The sequence below is a fragment of the Rhincodon typus genome, chromosome 20, assembly GCF_021869965.1.
Source record: "Rhincodon typus isolate 14 chromosome 20, sRhiTyp1.1, whole genome shotgun sequence".
In the NCBI taxonomy this organism is placed as follows: domain Eukaryota; kingdom Metazoa; phylum Chordata; class Chondrichthyes; order Orectolobiformes; family Rhincodontidae; genus Rhincodon; species Rhincodon typus.
The window spans coordinates 33,973,854-33,992,188 of record NC_063351.1 but is presented as its reverse complement, the minus strand read 5'-3'; the positions used below and the strand labels follow the sequence as shown (position 1 = coordinate 33,992,188).

The window sequence follows — 18,335 nt, the reverse complement described above, 5'->3', positions numbered from 1 at the left end:
AGGTGAATACAAAAGAAGCTAGCAGTTGAATATGTTAAAAACAATTCCACCATATCAGGCTGGAAAACCAACAATGCCAAAAATAAACGAACAGGACAGCAAGATTACTTCAGAAGAGTAATTGCTATGAGAAATCATTTTACAAATGATTAAAATACAAAGCTGGGCAGTGCATTTTGTCTGTTGTTAATAAAGTAGATAGGAAGCACTATCGATTATGATTCAGTTGATACAAGTAAGAACAAAAGTTCTGTAAGACATTGAACTATTGACCAGAATCCATAGCCAATGCCAGATAAATGAAGAAATATCAAGGTCTAGAATTAAACAAGGTACAAGCAGAGCAAAGTGCACCTTACAGTCCCAGCCTGTAACATTACATATGTAAATTGCTAATCAGGAAGTCTGCCCAAGTTTTTAAACTTAAAAAAAACTTCAAGTCCTCTCCTATTCACCACAAGGCATAGACTGACACTTTGGTAAATGGTAAATTGTTCTAATGTCTGAAAGTAATGCTCAAATCTTTTACCCAGATGTTCTTCTCTCATGCGATAGACAAAAGACATGGAACTGACTCAGACTTTAACAAACCTTTCTTTACTTAACCCTTCATGTACCAATACTCTTTATGAAACATATATTCGTTGCAACATTCACTTCTTACTTCATTTAACTTTAACTCACTTCATTTAACCCTAACTCTAATTTTAACTCTAAATTTGGCTTGAAACAACTACTACCCTGATTCAAGCGAAATTACCAATTTTGCTCTCATGTAGATCTTGCATAGAGGTTCTTTGTCTTCTCTGATGATAACTTCAGGTCACATATTTCTCAAATGCTGGACTCGGAGGCTCCTCCTGCAAAATCCTTTGTTCTGCTAACTTTTATCACAAAAGGTGCTCATTTCCAGGAGCACTTCTGGCACTCAGCCAATTAATTGACCAAACCTGATCATACCATTTGATCACAATAAGAGAGTTTACTGGTAAATAACTCCCAAATGTTTACACCAAGTCATAAATAGCCACATTCCATGCTCCATATAAGGTAATATAGTGCCAGTATGTCTAGCAGATAACCATATGACCTCCCCTATTTGTTCAAGACAGGAAACTGCAAGTCACAGCTTACAGGACAGGTCACAACATGGCCTGGCTGCAGTTTTAACCGGTCAGAGTTTAAACTAGCTTAACCAAAGTTCCCAGCATACTTGATTTTAGCTCTTAACCAGTCTTGTAACCATTTCTGTTGCTAGCCACCTGACCACAGTTCGGGGAAAACTTTCATTTTCAGCTCAAACTACTAGCTTCAATAGACTCTGCCTGTCAAGGGCATTTCATTGTGGACAACATTTGACCAAATGTTAGGGGTTTTAAGTAAAAAATGGAAGACAGAATTCCAAAAAATTAAATTGACCAAAATCACTCAAATGTACTTCTTTTCCATTTCTTAAAACACGTTAGACTCCTTGCCGTGGGAGATTGCCAACTGCACTACTTCTCTTCAGTAGATTCAAAGATAAGATCAATCAGAATACTGCAACTTTAACTTGTCAGTGAAAAGTTAAAACTGCCTTGTAGTAATACTAATCTTGTTGCACAATTGTAGCCTCACACCATTGTCTACACTGTCTTCCAACTGACTGACAAGTGATCTGGGGAATGCAATCCAAAATGACACGTTCTTTTCACCAGACACATGCAGAACCCACTGTATGTTATCTCTTTGTATTGTAGGCAGAATCGGAATTAGTGATTTCTAAGTGTAAACCACTATGCTGTGATTGTTTGGTTAAAAAAAATACACTGGAGATTTACAGTTTTACATAAATTTTGACATTTTGCTTGAAGGTAAGAGCAATTTAGAAGCAGTCACATCCGAGTCGAAACAGTAAATGTTTCACTCTCCACAGATGCTGCCAGACCTGCTGAGTTTCTCCAGCATTCTCTGTGGTTGTTTCAGATTTCAGCATCCACAGTATTTTGTCTTTATTCAGGATTTTAACTATTTTGGGGAGGGGACTGACAGTATCAGTACTCTCTATATTTTATGCCAAATGTAATTATTTAATTCAGAAGAAGTGCAATACAGTGAATGAATAGGTTCACTTTTTGTCTTGTCTGCAGCCTTCCTATAATTGCAGCAGAAGTTTAAGGAACATGTACTGAGTCTTTCATTCAGCAAACAAACAAACCTGCTTTCAAAGATACCTACCATTGCAAACTGTCTGACTATATCTACTTAGTATCACCTGCACTTTCCAGTGCAAACTATTTCATAAAGACATGCCTGAGAAAAAAAAAATGAAGATACAATTTTGTTCTACCTACCCCCAGTTAACTGACTCCAAAGATTCAATATCCATTGGATCTATCGACTGTGGCAGTGCTCGATAAAGCTTGCCCAATCTTTCCGTAAGCAATTGGCACAGAGAAGTGTTGTCAGTCAGGCACTTTGCAGCTGCTGGCTCTGGCAAACTAACTAGCAGCATCAGACCCTCAGATGCTTTAACAACAATTCGACCATCCTGGAATGCAAACAGAAAAACAGCTGGTTGGTGCTACAAACGAAGAAAATACAAACTCTTTGCATAATTCAGCCAATACGCATGAACAGGCCATCAATGACCATGTAGATTTCAAAAAAACCAAAACAAATCTGATATCAAACTGTTCTTAGCACTACACATTTCATTACTTAATTTTTACCGCATGCTTTCAAGAATCCAGGAAATATGACAAGTAGAAAGTTTCTTCTAACATCAACTAGACAAGCAACACCTTTTCTATAACAACTTTGTAGATGCTAATTAATGTGTTCACAAAAATATTAAACTTGAACGTTTCTTATTTATTTCACTTATTCTGAAAGTACCCGTATAAAAATCTGACCCCAAACAATTTCATTTCAGTAAATATTCAGGTTAGGTGGACTGACCATGCTAAATCCTGCATGTAGGGTTTTTCTGATTCTATTTTTGATAAGTAAATAAAATTATATAAGTGCAGCAAAAAATGTAAAAAGGACAATCTGCAGTTTTAAAAGCTCACCTACCGGGCTTTTACTAAGGTTTATTAATGAATTCACCAGATTGTAATCTTGGCTTTGACGGAGATCAGAAGAGTTTGCAGCGGCTGTTTGTAATGAAAGGGTCATGGTATTTAATGATGTAGAAAGATTGGTACTGTGTTCAGACAAGTTGCTACTGCTGTCCAATGGGCTGATTACAGCTCCACAGGTAGGATTGCACAGTCCTGTACTAGTGTTGCCTTCAGGAGGTTGGGCTTGTTCTGTCTCTGATGATATATCTGCTGGCACAACAGTATTTTCTGAAACATCGACTTCTGCTTTCTGTGGCTTGGCAACTCCTGTAGCTCTTGGAGATTTGTTCTAGAAAAGGAAAACATTTGGTTATAGCAGAAAGCTGAAGAGAGATTTAAGTATCCAGGTGAGTAATTAAGGCACTCCAGTTTATTGAATCATTAAAATACAATCTGTTCAAGCAAGCTACTAAGAAGAGTGAGAATATCGAGGACCATTCTCTCAGTATGAAATTATCGCTTACATCATTCCACTCACAGATGACTCTGAATGAAGCAAATTTTGAGAGCTTTAGAAATATGTTGATCTATTTTTGTCAATTAGAGTGATATGAATAGAAAAAATAAGTATGTAATAATGTGTTGAGTATTTATTTTCAAATTTTAGATGGTTTATAACAAGCCTAGCTTAGAACGTGGGATCTTCATTAAGCATATTTAGTTCAAAACATCACCAAGGTCATTAAAGATGTCAGTCATAGATCAGGTCTTATTTTGTGAAGTAAAAGATTAATACTTATGATCAAGGTGAAGGTAGACAATGCTGTTATTCCTCATTTAACATTGTGGTTGTGTTCCCGATAATCATGGCTATAAGCAAATAATATGCTTCCACAGGGATCAATGTTGGATCAGATTCTATTGGATATTTTTTACCCAGAAAACAATGTACATGACGAAAAACATGAACTCCTAGTTCTGAACTCTCAGAACTCCTAGCCTTTAACCTGCTCTTGTAGTTACAGTATGTACATAGCTGTTCCAGTTTAGTTTCTGGTCAATGCTATCATTCAGGATATTGATAGTGAGGGATTCAGTGATGTTAATACTAGTGATCATGGATGGTCACTTCCTGGCACTTGTTTGGCATGATGTTACTTCCACTTACCAGGCCAAGCCTTGACATCGTCCAGATTTTGGTGCATATAGACACAGACTGTTTCAACATCTAGAGTCATGTATGATGCTGAACATTGTATCAGCAGCAAACATCCCCACTTCTGGAGTTAAGGTCATTGATGAAGCAGCTAAAAATTGGGCCTAGGACACTACCCTGAGGAACTCCTGCAGTGATGTCCTGGAGCTGACAGGACCAACTTCCAAGAATCATAACAATCTTGATTTGTGCCATCTACGTTTCTAATAGTTTTCTCTCATTCCTATTGATCCTAATTATGCTAGGTTCATTGATATCACACATGGTCAGAAGTGACCTTGATGGTAAGGGCAGTCACTCTCAAATGAACATATGAAATAAGAGCACAAACATGCTATTCAGTCCTTTGAAACTGCTCCACCATTCAAAAAGACGATGACTGATATGCTTGTGTTTTGAATTCTACATTCCCATCTACATTTTTGATTACCCTGCTGAGCAAAGGTCTATCCACCTAAAAGTTATGCAACCCTTTGAGAAGAAAAGATGATTCTCCTCATTGAAAAGGTGGCCCCTAATTTTAAAACAGTGCCCAAGAGAAAACATCCCATGTCCACCCTCTCAAGACCATTCAAGATCTTAATCACTTAATTCAGGATCTTATTCACATAATCAAGTCACCCTTTACTCTCCTGAAATCCAGTGGAAACAATTGTCCAATTCATCTTCATAAAACAACTTGCTCATTCAGGTGTCAATCGAGTAAATCTCCTCTGACTGCCTCCAAAATATTAAACTTTTCCTTAAATAAGGACAGCAAAACTGCACTAGGCTGTGCATTTTAAGTTTGAAATATCATTTATTCTTATATACAGTATCTTTCCAACTAATCATACAGATACATTTTTTAAACAGTCATCACTAACGAAAGCAAGGACCTTCCAACATAAAACTTTGGTTTCAATTAAACTGTTATTTTCACCTGGAAGAGTTAGAGTTGATGCCTGCATGCAACATTTTATATATACGAAACAGAAACCAACTACAAATGATATCATGATAAATCCTGCAAACAAAAACACAGGTATTACTAGCTGGAGAAAATAATAAGTGCCAAAGAGCACTGATTTTAAAAAATGAACAGAGATTATCTCATTGCAAGCGGTCATAAGGAAAACCCACTTTGTCTTTTTTGTTTCAAGTGTAAAATTTTCAAGCATTCAATTGGGTAACGCCATGAGGAATCTTCGTGGTGTCAGGGAAATATAAAATAAACACCTGGTCCAAGTTCTACTATACTCGGATACAATTCAAACTCAATATTTTAGTAAATTAGGGTACATTATTTCTTAAAGATGTCTACACAATATTGTTTCCGCTTTACGGAACATTTAATACACATCAGATTTTTAGGTAAATTTATTCAAAATCATTCAGTTGCAATTGGATGAAAAAGGCTTTCTACTCTCACTCTCTGGAGTTCCAGCAATACTCAGAATTCTTTACAGGTGAATCAATTTGCAGTGCAGCATTGAAATTTGGTTTGCTAAGTAGAATTTAGAATCAACAGTATAACTGCAGTCAAGTTTTCCATTCAACATAATTTTTTAAGCAATTCTTTTTATAACTGAGACAAAAATTACACGTACTTCATCCATTTTAACTGTGTATTTTATGTCATTTATGGATTTTGTCTCCTCCACATTGGGAGGAGCAGTTGGGAACTTTGTTGAGGGCTTCATCAAACACCTCCATCCTGTCTGAAAACCTCACATCACTCACCATTTAACTTCCTTTTACCATTTGCACTATAGATTTAGTAATTTCTGGTCTTTCATGCTATTCTAATGAAATGCAATACAAGATATGTTATCTCTTCAGCGCTAACTTTTTGAGGTTCCCTTAAATGCATCTACATTTGTTGCCTCATCTATACTCTGTGGTAACAAGCTCCACGTTCCAGCCACTCTTTGGGTAAATAAATTTACTAGGGAATTCAGAGAAGCCTATTAGTTTTCTTTGGATAACAATTTTTGGTGAATGAAGGAAACCAGGAACAAATTAATCAGGATAACTGCAGAAATAGATCCCAGTTACTTATATTTTGCAATGATACAGAAAGTGTTGCAACTTTCAGAAATTTGAACATTAAAATATAGTTTCCAGTCACAATATTTTGAAATAGCTAATCAATGTTTTGGAATGTCTAAATAAATTACACTGTGTAAGAAAGTACCCTGCGATATGGAAATAGTTTTGAAAAAGATGGGATGGAAACAGAACAGGTCAGATGAAAAATAACTAATGTTTAATAGTGCTAACTACAAGGTTGGCAACAAGGCCAAAATTCCATCATTCTTTAGATAAGTGAGATAAAATTCATGGAAAATCTGAAAAACAAACGGAAACTACAGAAGAGCATCAGTAGTAAGAAAGGTTCTAAAGAAACAAAATTTTTTGGCCAATGGGGAGCCAAACCATACGTTCCATAACAGACATATGTACAGCTTCCAGCATAAAATGATCACCATGTTCTGATGGGAAGGATGCCCTCCCGCACTCATGTTGGACAGTGTCCTCTTGTTCTCATGATCATGCTGGGGTTTGGGTGGTACTTAGAAGTCTATCAAAAGTAAGTTCAAATTTATTTTTAAAACATATACACTTGCAGTTTGTTTAATTTGACAGGCCTGAACAAAATTTATATTTAGCAACATTGACATCATTTGGCCAACAATTTTGTTTTTGTACTTAACTGGCTTGCTTGGCTGCTTCAGAAAGCATTAAGAGTCTTGTATTTAGCTAGGACATGCAAGACAGACTACATATGAATAACAGATTCTTTTTCCTGTAGGAAGAATAGCAGTAAACCAGTTGGGTGTTTACAAAAATAAATGTCATGTTATTGAACAAATAATCAGATTTATACAACTCCTTTACCTCAATACCTTATCCTGCTTGGAACTTGGCCTGGAACGCCAATGAAGATATTGAATAGTAAAGATGCAAATAGACTTAATACAGGAATAAAACAGTTTAGAAAATTTGGAATAATTTAGAAAGGTAGTTTAGAATGTTAACAGAAACTTCCTCATATATGCAATTCAACATATCACCCACTGTGTTGGAGGAAGGGAGGGATCAAACACATTTTTTCTATAAAGGTCTTTTTCTGGTCAAAGTCATTACATCAGTTATGGAGATAATATAAGGAACAGTCAATGAACTATGCAATAGTTATATTGTATTATAAAAATGATTACAGCATGGTAAACATACCTCTAGGAAAAAGTTGACCAAATAGGGATCTTGTTTCAATTTTGCACAGACTATACAGAGAAATTGTATTTCCTCATTTTCCGTGGGGGCAGCAAGAACTTCACCACAAAGTCGAATTAATTTCTATGGGAAAAATATATCATTGAAAAGTGGAATATTTAATAATAAACCCAAGTTTTAGAAAAAAAGCTATTTCTTATATTTACACTTATTAACAAGGCACTGGTTCATAAGGATCAGTTTGATCTGAGGGTCACCCTCTTAAATGTTCTTTGCCAGCATGGCAGTAAAAGATATCAATTAGCCAAACTGAAAAACATTCACAATTTAACTCAATTACTACAATAATGGTTTATGCTGGTGTAAGAGCAAGTGAGCTTCATTTTCTAAATATTTCACTTTTTTCTGCAATACTCCAATCTTAACTCCAATATTTCATGCTGTTTTATAGATCTAGACTGCCAGTTGCCTTCGGCATCCTGAAGAAAGGACGATTCTCCACGCACAAGTGTGACAGCCAAGACCAAGATTTGTTCAGATGCATACAGTTCCATAGGTGCTGGCCATTTTCTGATAGTCCTCCCAAATGGATATTCTACATGCACAAGTTTAAGTTGTGGAAAAATCATAACAGTCTTTGTAGCAGTACTCTACTGCTATCTTGACAAGTATAATTTGCAGAATAGATCACTTGATCATAAACAGGAGCAGAAATCCAACAACTTTTCTTGTCTACTCTTGGATATTATGACTAAATCTATGCATCACCTGCTGTTCAGATAATGGAAAGCTAGATCATTATAGAGTAGGTACAACTTTAGGACTTTCTTACTTAAAAGATTTAGCTCTACATCAGACAAAACAATTACCCACCAAGCCGAGGAGCAGCAAAATCTCTTCCTTTATAATGTAACAGAAAATTTGAAGAACTAGGGCTTCATTTTCAGAGTGACTGCCAACTGTCTTGAAAATTTTAGTTATAATATTCTTCATTCAAACTTGACCAGGTGCCAGCTCATCTGTTTACATCACAGAAGTATGCATTTGCCCAATTTGAAAAGTATTTAGCACATCAGTATGGCACCTGTCACTTTTAAATGCTGAAATGAGATCATACCTGGACAGGCCTGTGAACATTTATGTGCGGCAAGAGGGGTTGTTTGATTCTTCCTAGTAATTTTGTGTAGAAAGTTAGGACTTGTTGCTTCATTCCTGGTGGGCACTTCAAGCCAGAGGGAAAAAAAAAAGTAACAATGAGAAAATAAATGCACTTTTGGAAAATTAAAATCAACAAATGATTCAATTCGCATAACATATGCTATTACTTGATTACAGTATACAGTACACACATTTAAACTTGAATGATTTCACTTCAACAATTTTGGATCAAACACATAATTTTGGCTTAATAATACTGAAACAACATTTTGTTTTAAAAGAATTCTATTAGCCTGGTTCTTTTATTTTTTATCTCAATCATGACAATTTTATTTCCAATAATGCTGAAGCTCAGAGTCATGCTGACTTTCATGCAAACAGCATTCTGGGATCGCTTAACATGATACTTGCGGATGCAGTTGTATTCTGTCCCTCTTGCTCATTGACCTTCAAAGAATTCTTGATTTACATTTTTGAGTTTTTTTAAAGAATCTACCACATTTAACAAACACATCAGGTTTGAAGACTTAACAAAAACCTCTCCTCAGTAAAAGGACATTTCAGTGCTGTTGATGTTAGCCAATTAAAAAAATACAAATAAATTCAAAAGCCGTTTCAAGTTCAAGACTTTTGGCAACATCACTTGAACACCGATTTTATTATTGGTTCATAGCTAGTTGGTCCTCAACAAAAGAAACCTCCTCTGAAGGTTATATGCTAGTCATTTTATTGTTCAGGAAAGATTAATGCTTACAATATAATTGAATAGTGGGAGTCCTCACTTAATGCTGTCCCACACTACTTACATCATGTTACTATTGTTTGAACATCTGGACCCACATGCCTGGGTACTCTCGCATAATTCTGATGCTAAGCTATGAGAGTTGGGTCTTGGCCAAGGTGGGGAGTCATCTTGAGAGGGGGCATGAGCCTAAGACAGACCAGAGAGCTGTCAAAAGCTACAGAGAACTCTAAAAAGTGAAAAAAAAAACAAAAAGTGCAGCTATCACGGAAAAAAATCTTTACAAGTCCCACGGCAAAGATACTTTAAAGGGATGGTGTTTAGAGTCCTCCGGCTGGTCAAAAATGTCATGTAATCGCAAATCAAGACAAAACCCACCTCCACCACAATTCACCTGTTTCCCTAATAAGACTTGACAGCTTGGTAAGTATCCAAACTTAACATTTCCTTAGTTTCATCATTATCGGATAGATTTACTAATGATTCTTTTCAATGTTTTATTAACTTTATAATGCAACACGAATATTGGTGGCATAGTAGACAGTGAAGAAGGTTTTCTAAGATTACAAAGGGATCTTGATCAAATGGAACAATGGACTGAAAAATGGCAGATGGAGTTCAATTTGGATAAATGCAAGGTATTTTGGTACAACAAACAAGGGTAGGGCTTATCCAATCAATGGTAGAGACTTGGGTAGTGTTATAGAACATAGGGACCTAGGGGTGCAGGTACATAATTCTATAAGTTTGCATCACAAATAGACAGGATGTTTAAAAAGGCACGTGGCAGGCTTGCCTTCTTTGCTCAGTTATTTCAGTACAGGAGTTGGGACATTATGTTGAGGTTGTCCAGGACACTGGTGAGGCCTCTTCTGGCATACAGTGTCCAGTTCTGGTCACTAGTTATAGGAAGGATATTATAAAGCTAGACAGGGTTCAGAAGAGATTTACCAGGATGTTGCCAGCTATGGAAGGCTCGAATTATAAGGAAAGGCTAGATAGGCTGGGACTTTTTTTTCACTGGAGTGTAGGATGTTGAGAGACCTGACAGAAGTTTGTAAAGTAAAGAGAGGTACATACAGGGAAAAGACAACTACCATTAACTCTAAAATGGGGAATTTCAAGACTAGGGGGCACATTTTTAAATCTCTCTCCTCTCATCTTAAAAAAGATGCAAGAGGCAAATGTTTTACACAGATGGTGGTTTGCGTTTGGAATGAACTTTCTGATTAAGTGGTGGATGCGGGTACAATTACAACGTTTAAAAGACATTTAGACAGATATATTAATAAGAAAGGTTTGGAAGGATATGGGCCAGGAGCAGGCAAATGGGACTAGTTTAGTTTGGGATTGTGGTCGGCATGGACTGGTTGGACCAAAGGGTCTGTTTCCATGCTGTATGACTCTGACTCTAAGTGTAGATGTTTGTATGGAAATATATACTCCTACTTTCAGGAACATAGACATTATGTTAGAAATAGGAGTTATGATTCACACATCGTCATGCACAATGTCAGGATTTCAAGGAAACCAATTAAGAATGTAATGCAAGTTTTCCTGCACAGAACACGTCCATTTTAACAGGTAGAAGGAGACGGGATTCTACCTTCTCAGTGCTCAATTCTTTTGGTCATTGTAAGTAGTTTGGTTTGATAATATACACAAGCCTTCTGCTCAAAAAGGTGAATTAAGACAAAAATATCTTAACAACCACCGAAAGACTGGTTCAGCGTGATGAAATATTCCAGTAGAGAGTTGGCTCCCCATCAGAAATACACTGTTGTTTAGCTGGAATTTTTTTCAGCTATCGTTACCGATACATTCCTATGTTGCAGAAATTCTCACTTTTCAAATCAATACTCCATTGAAAAAAATTACAAACATCAACTCAAAACCTAGACCTAAAATTTTTGATAAGATTTGTAACTTGGGTTGTGGATGAGGTTGTAGCAAGCAACTCAGCAAGCAAGTCTACAACCTCATCCACAACTTGGCAAGCAAGTCTAAAACCTAAACCTACTGTCTTAAAACTGAAATTTACTGAGGATGTTTATTTAGATCAGGAAGTATATCAACGGTTAGTTGAGGTCAGATAAAAATTACATGGATTCCACTAAACAATTACAATTTAGAAATCCCTTATTCTACATGATGCAATTTACTATAGGAAAACATGATCCTTTTTAAATAAGACAAATCTGGAATGTAGATCACACCTTTCAGATCCAAAGGTTGTCTTAATCCCAGTTCCAGTGCTAAACCGTTCTATGTTCTATATATATTACAGCCAATAAACTGCTTAATAAGTGCAGTAATTGCTTTATCATTAAACTTTGACAACCAACTTAACACAGCAATAGTCCATGAACATGAGATAAGTGACAAATTGGTCGGTGATGTGGAGATTCTGATTAAGGGATACTTACTGGTCCAATTCTCTTGTTCTCCTAAGAATAGTGCAATGGAATATTTTATATTACAGGTGAAAACCAGCTCAATTCCTCATTCTGAATGGACATAACTGAAAAACCACTAAAATCCTTGTGTTGAATTCTAGTGGTTAGATTTCACAAGTTTCTGAAAGTTCTCAACCATTATATCTTAAAGTGTTAGACAGATAGAATAGCAAATAAAGCACTGAATTGTTTAGAAACTAACTTAATGTGCATTACAAGCACTGTAACTCATCGTCTTAACTCTTGTGTCTCAGCTACTTGTAAGAGAAATAATGACCAGGATGTTAATTTTGTTCTTTGTTAAAATATTCAACATAATTAAAATTTGCTGTGGGCAGGTCACATACAATATGTCTACTCATAATCTATAATTTCATTTTTAGTTGTTCTGCATTTGCTTGGTTAATGATTCACTGGTACAAGTCTTTCAAGAGTTAAAAAACCTGCAATCCATTCAGCATGATTAATTAAAAGTAATAATTCAGCATTAGCTCTTAAAACATACATCAGCTTTTCCCAATGTGTACAGAGTCTCCAAAATCTTGTGATGAAGCAAGTACTCCATACAGGGGCCTGTCTCACCAGATTCCCTTTCATGTTCCTCCTGAACCAAAATTTCTAACATCTGATCCAGATGTGATGGGATGTTTGTATCTGTTACTGGAGCTTTATCATCTGTCAATAAAACACAACAGCTCATCTTTCACTGTTCACAAATTCCCATTATTTCTTTCAAGTCAAACATCGAATTAAAAGCAAACACATTCAAATAAGAAAAAAAGTACTGAAAGCTTTAATGAAGTTTGGTACCCACCTTTGATATAGACTTCTTTTTACATGTTGAATATTGCATCCAACAGGGGCTAGGAGGTGAGAATAGGAGCAAGTCACTGAAATAATTGTGACTTGTTACAGTTTTATTTATTGCAAACTCAACAGCCCAAGGACACCCTCCTATTTGCATGCCAAATGAAGTCCAAGTTCTTTACTGAATGAAACCACTGGAAACAATTACTTTGCAAACTAAAATATATTTTCCAACAAAAATTAACCCAATGTTATAATCAGAACCATAGATGATGTAGTACAAAGACAACTTTTGAAATAAGAGAATAAACTACATTCAAAGACTGAGGATTATAGAACTAATTGAACTGTCATTTTTCTTTATTTGTTAAATACAGGATTATGCCAGGATGGTGCTGAAAATGAGGAAACGTGAAAAACTGTTAATTATTTCACGCTAGAATAAATGGTGCACTAAAAACTGCACCAACTTTGAACTCCAAGCTGAGGCAAAGTATTTAACAAAAGCATACGCATTTTGCCACGCATGCACATTTTATAAATGAGGTTAAGAACACAATCACCTGTAGAACATGAAAATTCTAGCCTACTGGTTTATAACAAATGGAGAATATAGTATAACAATCTAAAGATACCTTGGTAATAGGTATCTAAAAGGTTAATTGTTGATTTAAAGCAAATGATTAGCAGGACCTATAGTATGCTATAGCTCCAAATGGCCTCTGTACACAACTTCTGAGGGATATAAAGACTAAAAAGAACAGTAGTCCAATGAGCAAAACCCAAGGACAGGACATGGAAAGCATGACAACTAGTGCAAATATATACTGGACAATTCCAAGTTAGTGCTGCATATCATGGAGTAATGCATATCATTGCAAAAACTTTAGTAACTGATTCTGAAGTAGAAAAGACAAATATTTTCCTCCAAGGTAACACATTGCACTGCTGCTGACGACCAGAAAAGAGCCAAGAATTAAGTTGTAACTACAGTTTTTGTAAACTGAGATTAGTGAAAGGTTATTTGGCTCTTAAATTTTAAATATGAAATTTGTGCCTATGACTTTTTTATTGCAAGCCATGTGTAGCATATAAGAATTATGACTGCTCTGTTAAGTCCCCATTTACAAAGCTCTTCAATTAAAAAAGGTTCATATATCAGGTGAGAACAACAGTAATTATTTTCGCATTGGTTGAGCATGACATGTACCATAGTTCTTGCTAAATTGCAGCACTTGCAAAGCAAGGTGTGAACTTTTAACTTTATCAAACATTTGCCACTGAGAATTTGTAAAGCATTTTTGACAAAAACAGCCGATTTTGATTGAGAAAACAAGTCAAGAACAAGCCATTACAAACTGAACTAAGGCATATTTGAAGAAAATGGTCAAGTCTAATCAATTAAATAAACTGAATGAGCACTTAAATATCACATATTCACAATAACCAAAACGTGACATTTTCATTCCTGATATCCCTGTGCCAAGTTTGAAAACTGGGTCGAATACGGAGGACAGTTGGAAATTACTGTGTGAATAGACAGGTGAATTTATTAAATCCTTTCATGGAAACTGAGCCATGAACAAGTCAAACATTGGTCACAGTACTCTAACAATATTAGCTATGCCAAGCAATCTGGCATGGCAAAAATTGTTACCAATCATATTACAAGCTTGAACTTGCAAAAATTATGGGTAATTAAAATATTCCATCCCCACTTCCTGCTGACGTGTTGTTTAATTTATCCATTCACTACATTAATTTCAATTCATCAGTGTTGTCCCTTTCTCTAATGAAAAAAAACTCTCAAGCTGCTTACTGAATTAGCTGCTCTTAAGTCACCAAACAATCTGCGCAATTCAGCAGCAATGGTTTAAAATTAGAGTTTAGCAAAAGAGCCACTGAGAAAGATGAATCTGACTACTTGACAACTGTCAAAATCAGTTGCTTTGTTAAAGACACAGCACACTTTTGGTCACTATCATCTGAAGTAAATTCTCCTTGTAAATAATTCCGGTGAGCTGAGCACTTGCTGATTGTGAAATCAGTTATTACAGTAACCACAAATCCCCTTCATGGCTACCTGTGCAGAATATAGGTACTCCCTACCCACCGACCTCCCTATTTTCTGCATATAAACTGACGTTTTCCCAGCCACCATCAGTTCTGAGGAAGGGTCACCGGACCCGAAACGTTAACTCTGTTTTCTCCTCCACAGATTCTGCCAGACCTGCTGAGCTTTTCCAGCGACTTTGTTTTTGTTCCTGATTTACAGCATCCGCAGTTCTTTTGGTTTTATAGGTATTTAAATAATGCCGCTGGTTAAAATTTGAAAAAACATACTGAACAGAAAACTTGCATTATCGCCATTCACTTTTCGAATGAACAATTGGCTCTGTTTAAACTCTGGCCAGGATTTATTTTGCGCATTACAGTTCATAAATACAGTTTTGCTGTCACAGGATAAAACAAATGAAATAAAAAATAAGACCCCTACCTGATGTATCAATGTAATAGTGAGTAATGGCCTTCCAATGAAACACAAAATCTTCTTGCAGTGGGAGGGAAGGAGCCAACTACAACATTCAAAAGAGAAATGATACAGCAGGTTAGACTTTTGAAATTTAAAAGGTCAATGAATGCTCCAAGCCAAGTATTTCACCGATGTGTGAAATTAAACGAAGGAACAAACTCATTTGTAAGTCATCTCCTATAGCTTTAGAGGTGAAAGTTCATTTTTGAAAAAAATGCACAATGTTTCGTGAAGTAACAGTGATAGTACGATACCACAGACTGGCTTAATTATTAATGCAAAGTAAGTTAAATTTTTTCTTCCTCTCATCTCTTTCTTTCAACTCTTCTTCCTTTCACTTTCTAATTTGTTTTCTGTACAAAATTTCTCTACAATCTGGAAGCAGAATTAATGGTAAGGTTTAAAAAGAACAAGATAAATATTAGATTGTATTCTTAAAAGGGCATGTGAAAAGGCAGGGGAATGGACAGAGTAGGTAGGTCCTTCAAAGAATTGGTACACAATATGAGGGGGCAAAAAGGTGCTAACGGGTCAGCAATCATTGTTCAAGACAACTCTGGTAATAGTTTAACTCTGGATACCCCAGTCATAATGAATATCCAAATGCTTGGGAGTAGGAATGTCATAAATGCAACTGTCATTGATTTTGGCCAACTGCTGATATGCAAACAGTAATACAAAGACTATTTCCTTTTTCACCTTCAGTGTTTTATTTCAGAAAATCAGACTGCTAACCTTTAGAAAACAACATTTGGGAAACAAATGGTCAAATTCACAAATATGCCAAATGGCACCTGCTTTTTGCCTTCCTATTGATCTAAATGTTATTACAACAGTACCGAATTGTCTATCAAGCATTAAAAAATAATTAAGCTGAAATTCTACCTGCAGTTCAACATCAGAAAAACTGAAATTATCTCCATTATTTCCACCTTTACATAGGTACCTCTGACTTGGAATCCATTCATCTCCCTGGCTGTCAAGTCAGGCCCAGTGCAGAAGTGTAACTCCTTTCAAGCTGGCACAAACACAGTGGCTAAATAATCTGCTTCTGTGCCATGAAATTTCTATGCGTGTATGGAACATCTGCAATCTTCTACTATTGTATGTAGCCGTATATACCCTCCGCACTTTTAGATCAGTCAATTCCTCATTAATTGCTCACTTTCAGTTGTTACATTCTCCTTCAACACTGCACTTCAGGAGCCACAAATAAAGACAACTGGTCCGTATTTTGAATTAGAAGACTGTATTTGCTATGCCTTTAAAGCTCTGTTTTTTTTTGAAATGACTGATCACTGACTCTGTATTTCACAATTTCCTATTTGTCCTGCCTGAGCAACATTGTCTAAAATTGAGGAAGCAGCAGCTTTAAGCTGCTCGTTGACAATCTTACCTTTGGTTTCACCAATTTAAAAAGTATATCTGAAACCAATCACAAAATTAGATTGTGTACATCTGTTTCCAGCATGCTTAGATATCACTTGAAGGCAACCAAAAATACAGAATCACAGCAAAGATATCAGGCACTAAGCAGAATATAACTTTATACAATTGGACATGTACTCCTTTTTCAAACTTAGATTATATTTTCACTATCACAATAGATTAGTGGTCAGAAACACTAAGCTCAACAGCTTTCAAAATGGTAGTTTTTTTTCTCCAATGTTTGTTCAGAGGATGCAGATGTCACCAGCTGAACCAGCAATCATTGCCCATACCCAAATGTCTTCAATTTGGTGATGGTGAGTTGTCTTCTTGAATTGCTGCAGTCCACGTGAAACTGTTAGTGAAGGCAATCCAGAACTCTGCTCAGTTATCGGTGAGAATAATAGGGTGCTTATATTTAGGGGATTTTAATTTTCCAAACATAGACTGGGACTGCCATAGTGTTAAGGGCTTGGATGGAGAGGAATTTGTTAAGTGTGCATAAGAAAATTTTCTGATTCAATATGTGAATGTACCGACTAGAAAAGGTGCAAAAGTGACCTACTCTTGGGAAATAAGACAGGGCAGGTGACTGTGGTGTCAATGGGGGAGCACTTTGGGGCCAGTGACCACAATTCTAATAGTTTTAAAATAATGATGGAAAAGGATAGACCGATCTAAAAGTTAAAGTTCTGAAGTGGAGTAAGGCCAATTTTGACGGTAGAAGGCAAGAACTTTCAAAAGTTGATTGGGGGCAGATGTTCGCAGTGAAAGGACAGCTGGAAAATGGGAAGCATTCAAAAATGCGATAACGAGAGCCCGGAGACAGTATGTTCCTGTTAGGGTGAAGGACAAGGCTAGTAGGTGTAGGGAATGCTGGATGACTAGAAAAATTGAGGTTTTGGTCAAGAAAAAGAAGGAAGCATATGTCAGGTATAGACAGCAGGGATCAAGTGAATCCTTAGAAAAGTATAAAGACAGTGGGAATATACTTGAGGGAAATCACAAGGGCAAAAATAGGACATGAAATAGCTTTGGCAAATAGAGTTAAGGGGAATCCAAAGGGATTCTACAAATACATTAAGGACAAAACAGTAGCTAGGGAGAGAATAGGGTCCCTTAAAGACCAGCAAGGCCATCTATGTTTGGAACTGCAGGAGATAGGGGAGATACTAAATGAGTATTTTGCATCAGTGTTTACAGTGGCGAAAGATATGGAAGATAGAGAACGCAGGGAAACATATAGCAACATCTCGAAAAAGAAGGTGCTGAATGTCTTAAAATGCATAGAGGTAGATAAATCCTGGGACCTGATCAGGTGTACCCTAGAACTCTATGGGAAGTGAGGGAAGAGATTGATGGGCCCCTTGCTGAGATATCTGTTTCATTGATAGCCACAGGTGAGATGCCAGAAGACTGGCAATTGGCTAACGTTGAGCCACTATTTAAGAAAGATGCTAAAGAAAAGCCAGGTAACAATAGACCAGTGAGCCTCACATCGGTGGTGGGCAAGATGTTAGGGGGAATCCCGAGAGCCAGGATTTACATGTATTTGGAAAGGCAAGGACTTATTAGGGATAGTCAACATGGCTTTGTGCGTGGGAAATTCTGACTCACTAACTTGATTGAGTTTTTTGAAGAAGTAACAAAGAGGATTGATGACAGCAGAGTGGTGGATGTGATCTATATGGACTTCAGAAAGGCATTCAACAAGGTTCCTCATGGTATACTA

At 36.4% G+C, this 18,335-nt stretch overlaps 1 protein-coding gene across 1 annotated transcript in view; it reads right to left on the bottom strand.

Moving 5' to 3' along the window:
* fhip2a (FHF complex subunit HOOK interacting protein 2) overlaps window positions 1-18,335 on the bottom strand; it is a 57,227-nt gene that overhangs the window by 22,058 nt on the left and 16,834 nt on the right. The window contains exons 2-7 of the mRNA XM_020529092.2: window positions 15,140-15,218; window positions 12,341-12,510; window positions 8,597-8,701; window positions 7,480-7,602; window positions 3,058-3,393; window positions 2,334-2,530 (exon numbers count right to left, since the gene is read on the bottom strand). Coding sequence (XP_020384681.1) covers window positions 2,334-2,530; window positions 3,058-3,393; window positions 7,480-7,602; window positions 8,597-8,701; window positions 12,341-12,510; window positions 15,140-15,218 — 1,010 coding nt within the window. The remainder of the gene's footprint in view (window positions 1-2,333; window positions 2,531-3,057; window positions 3,394-7,479; window positions 7,603-8,596; window positions 8,702-12,340; window positions 12,511-15,139; window positions 15,219-18,335) is intronic.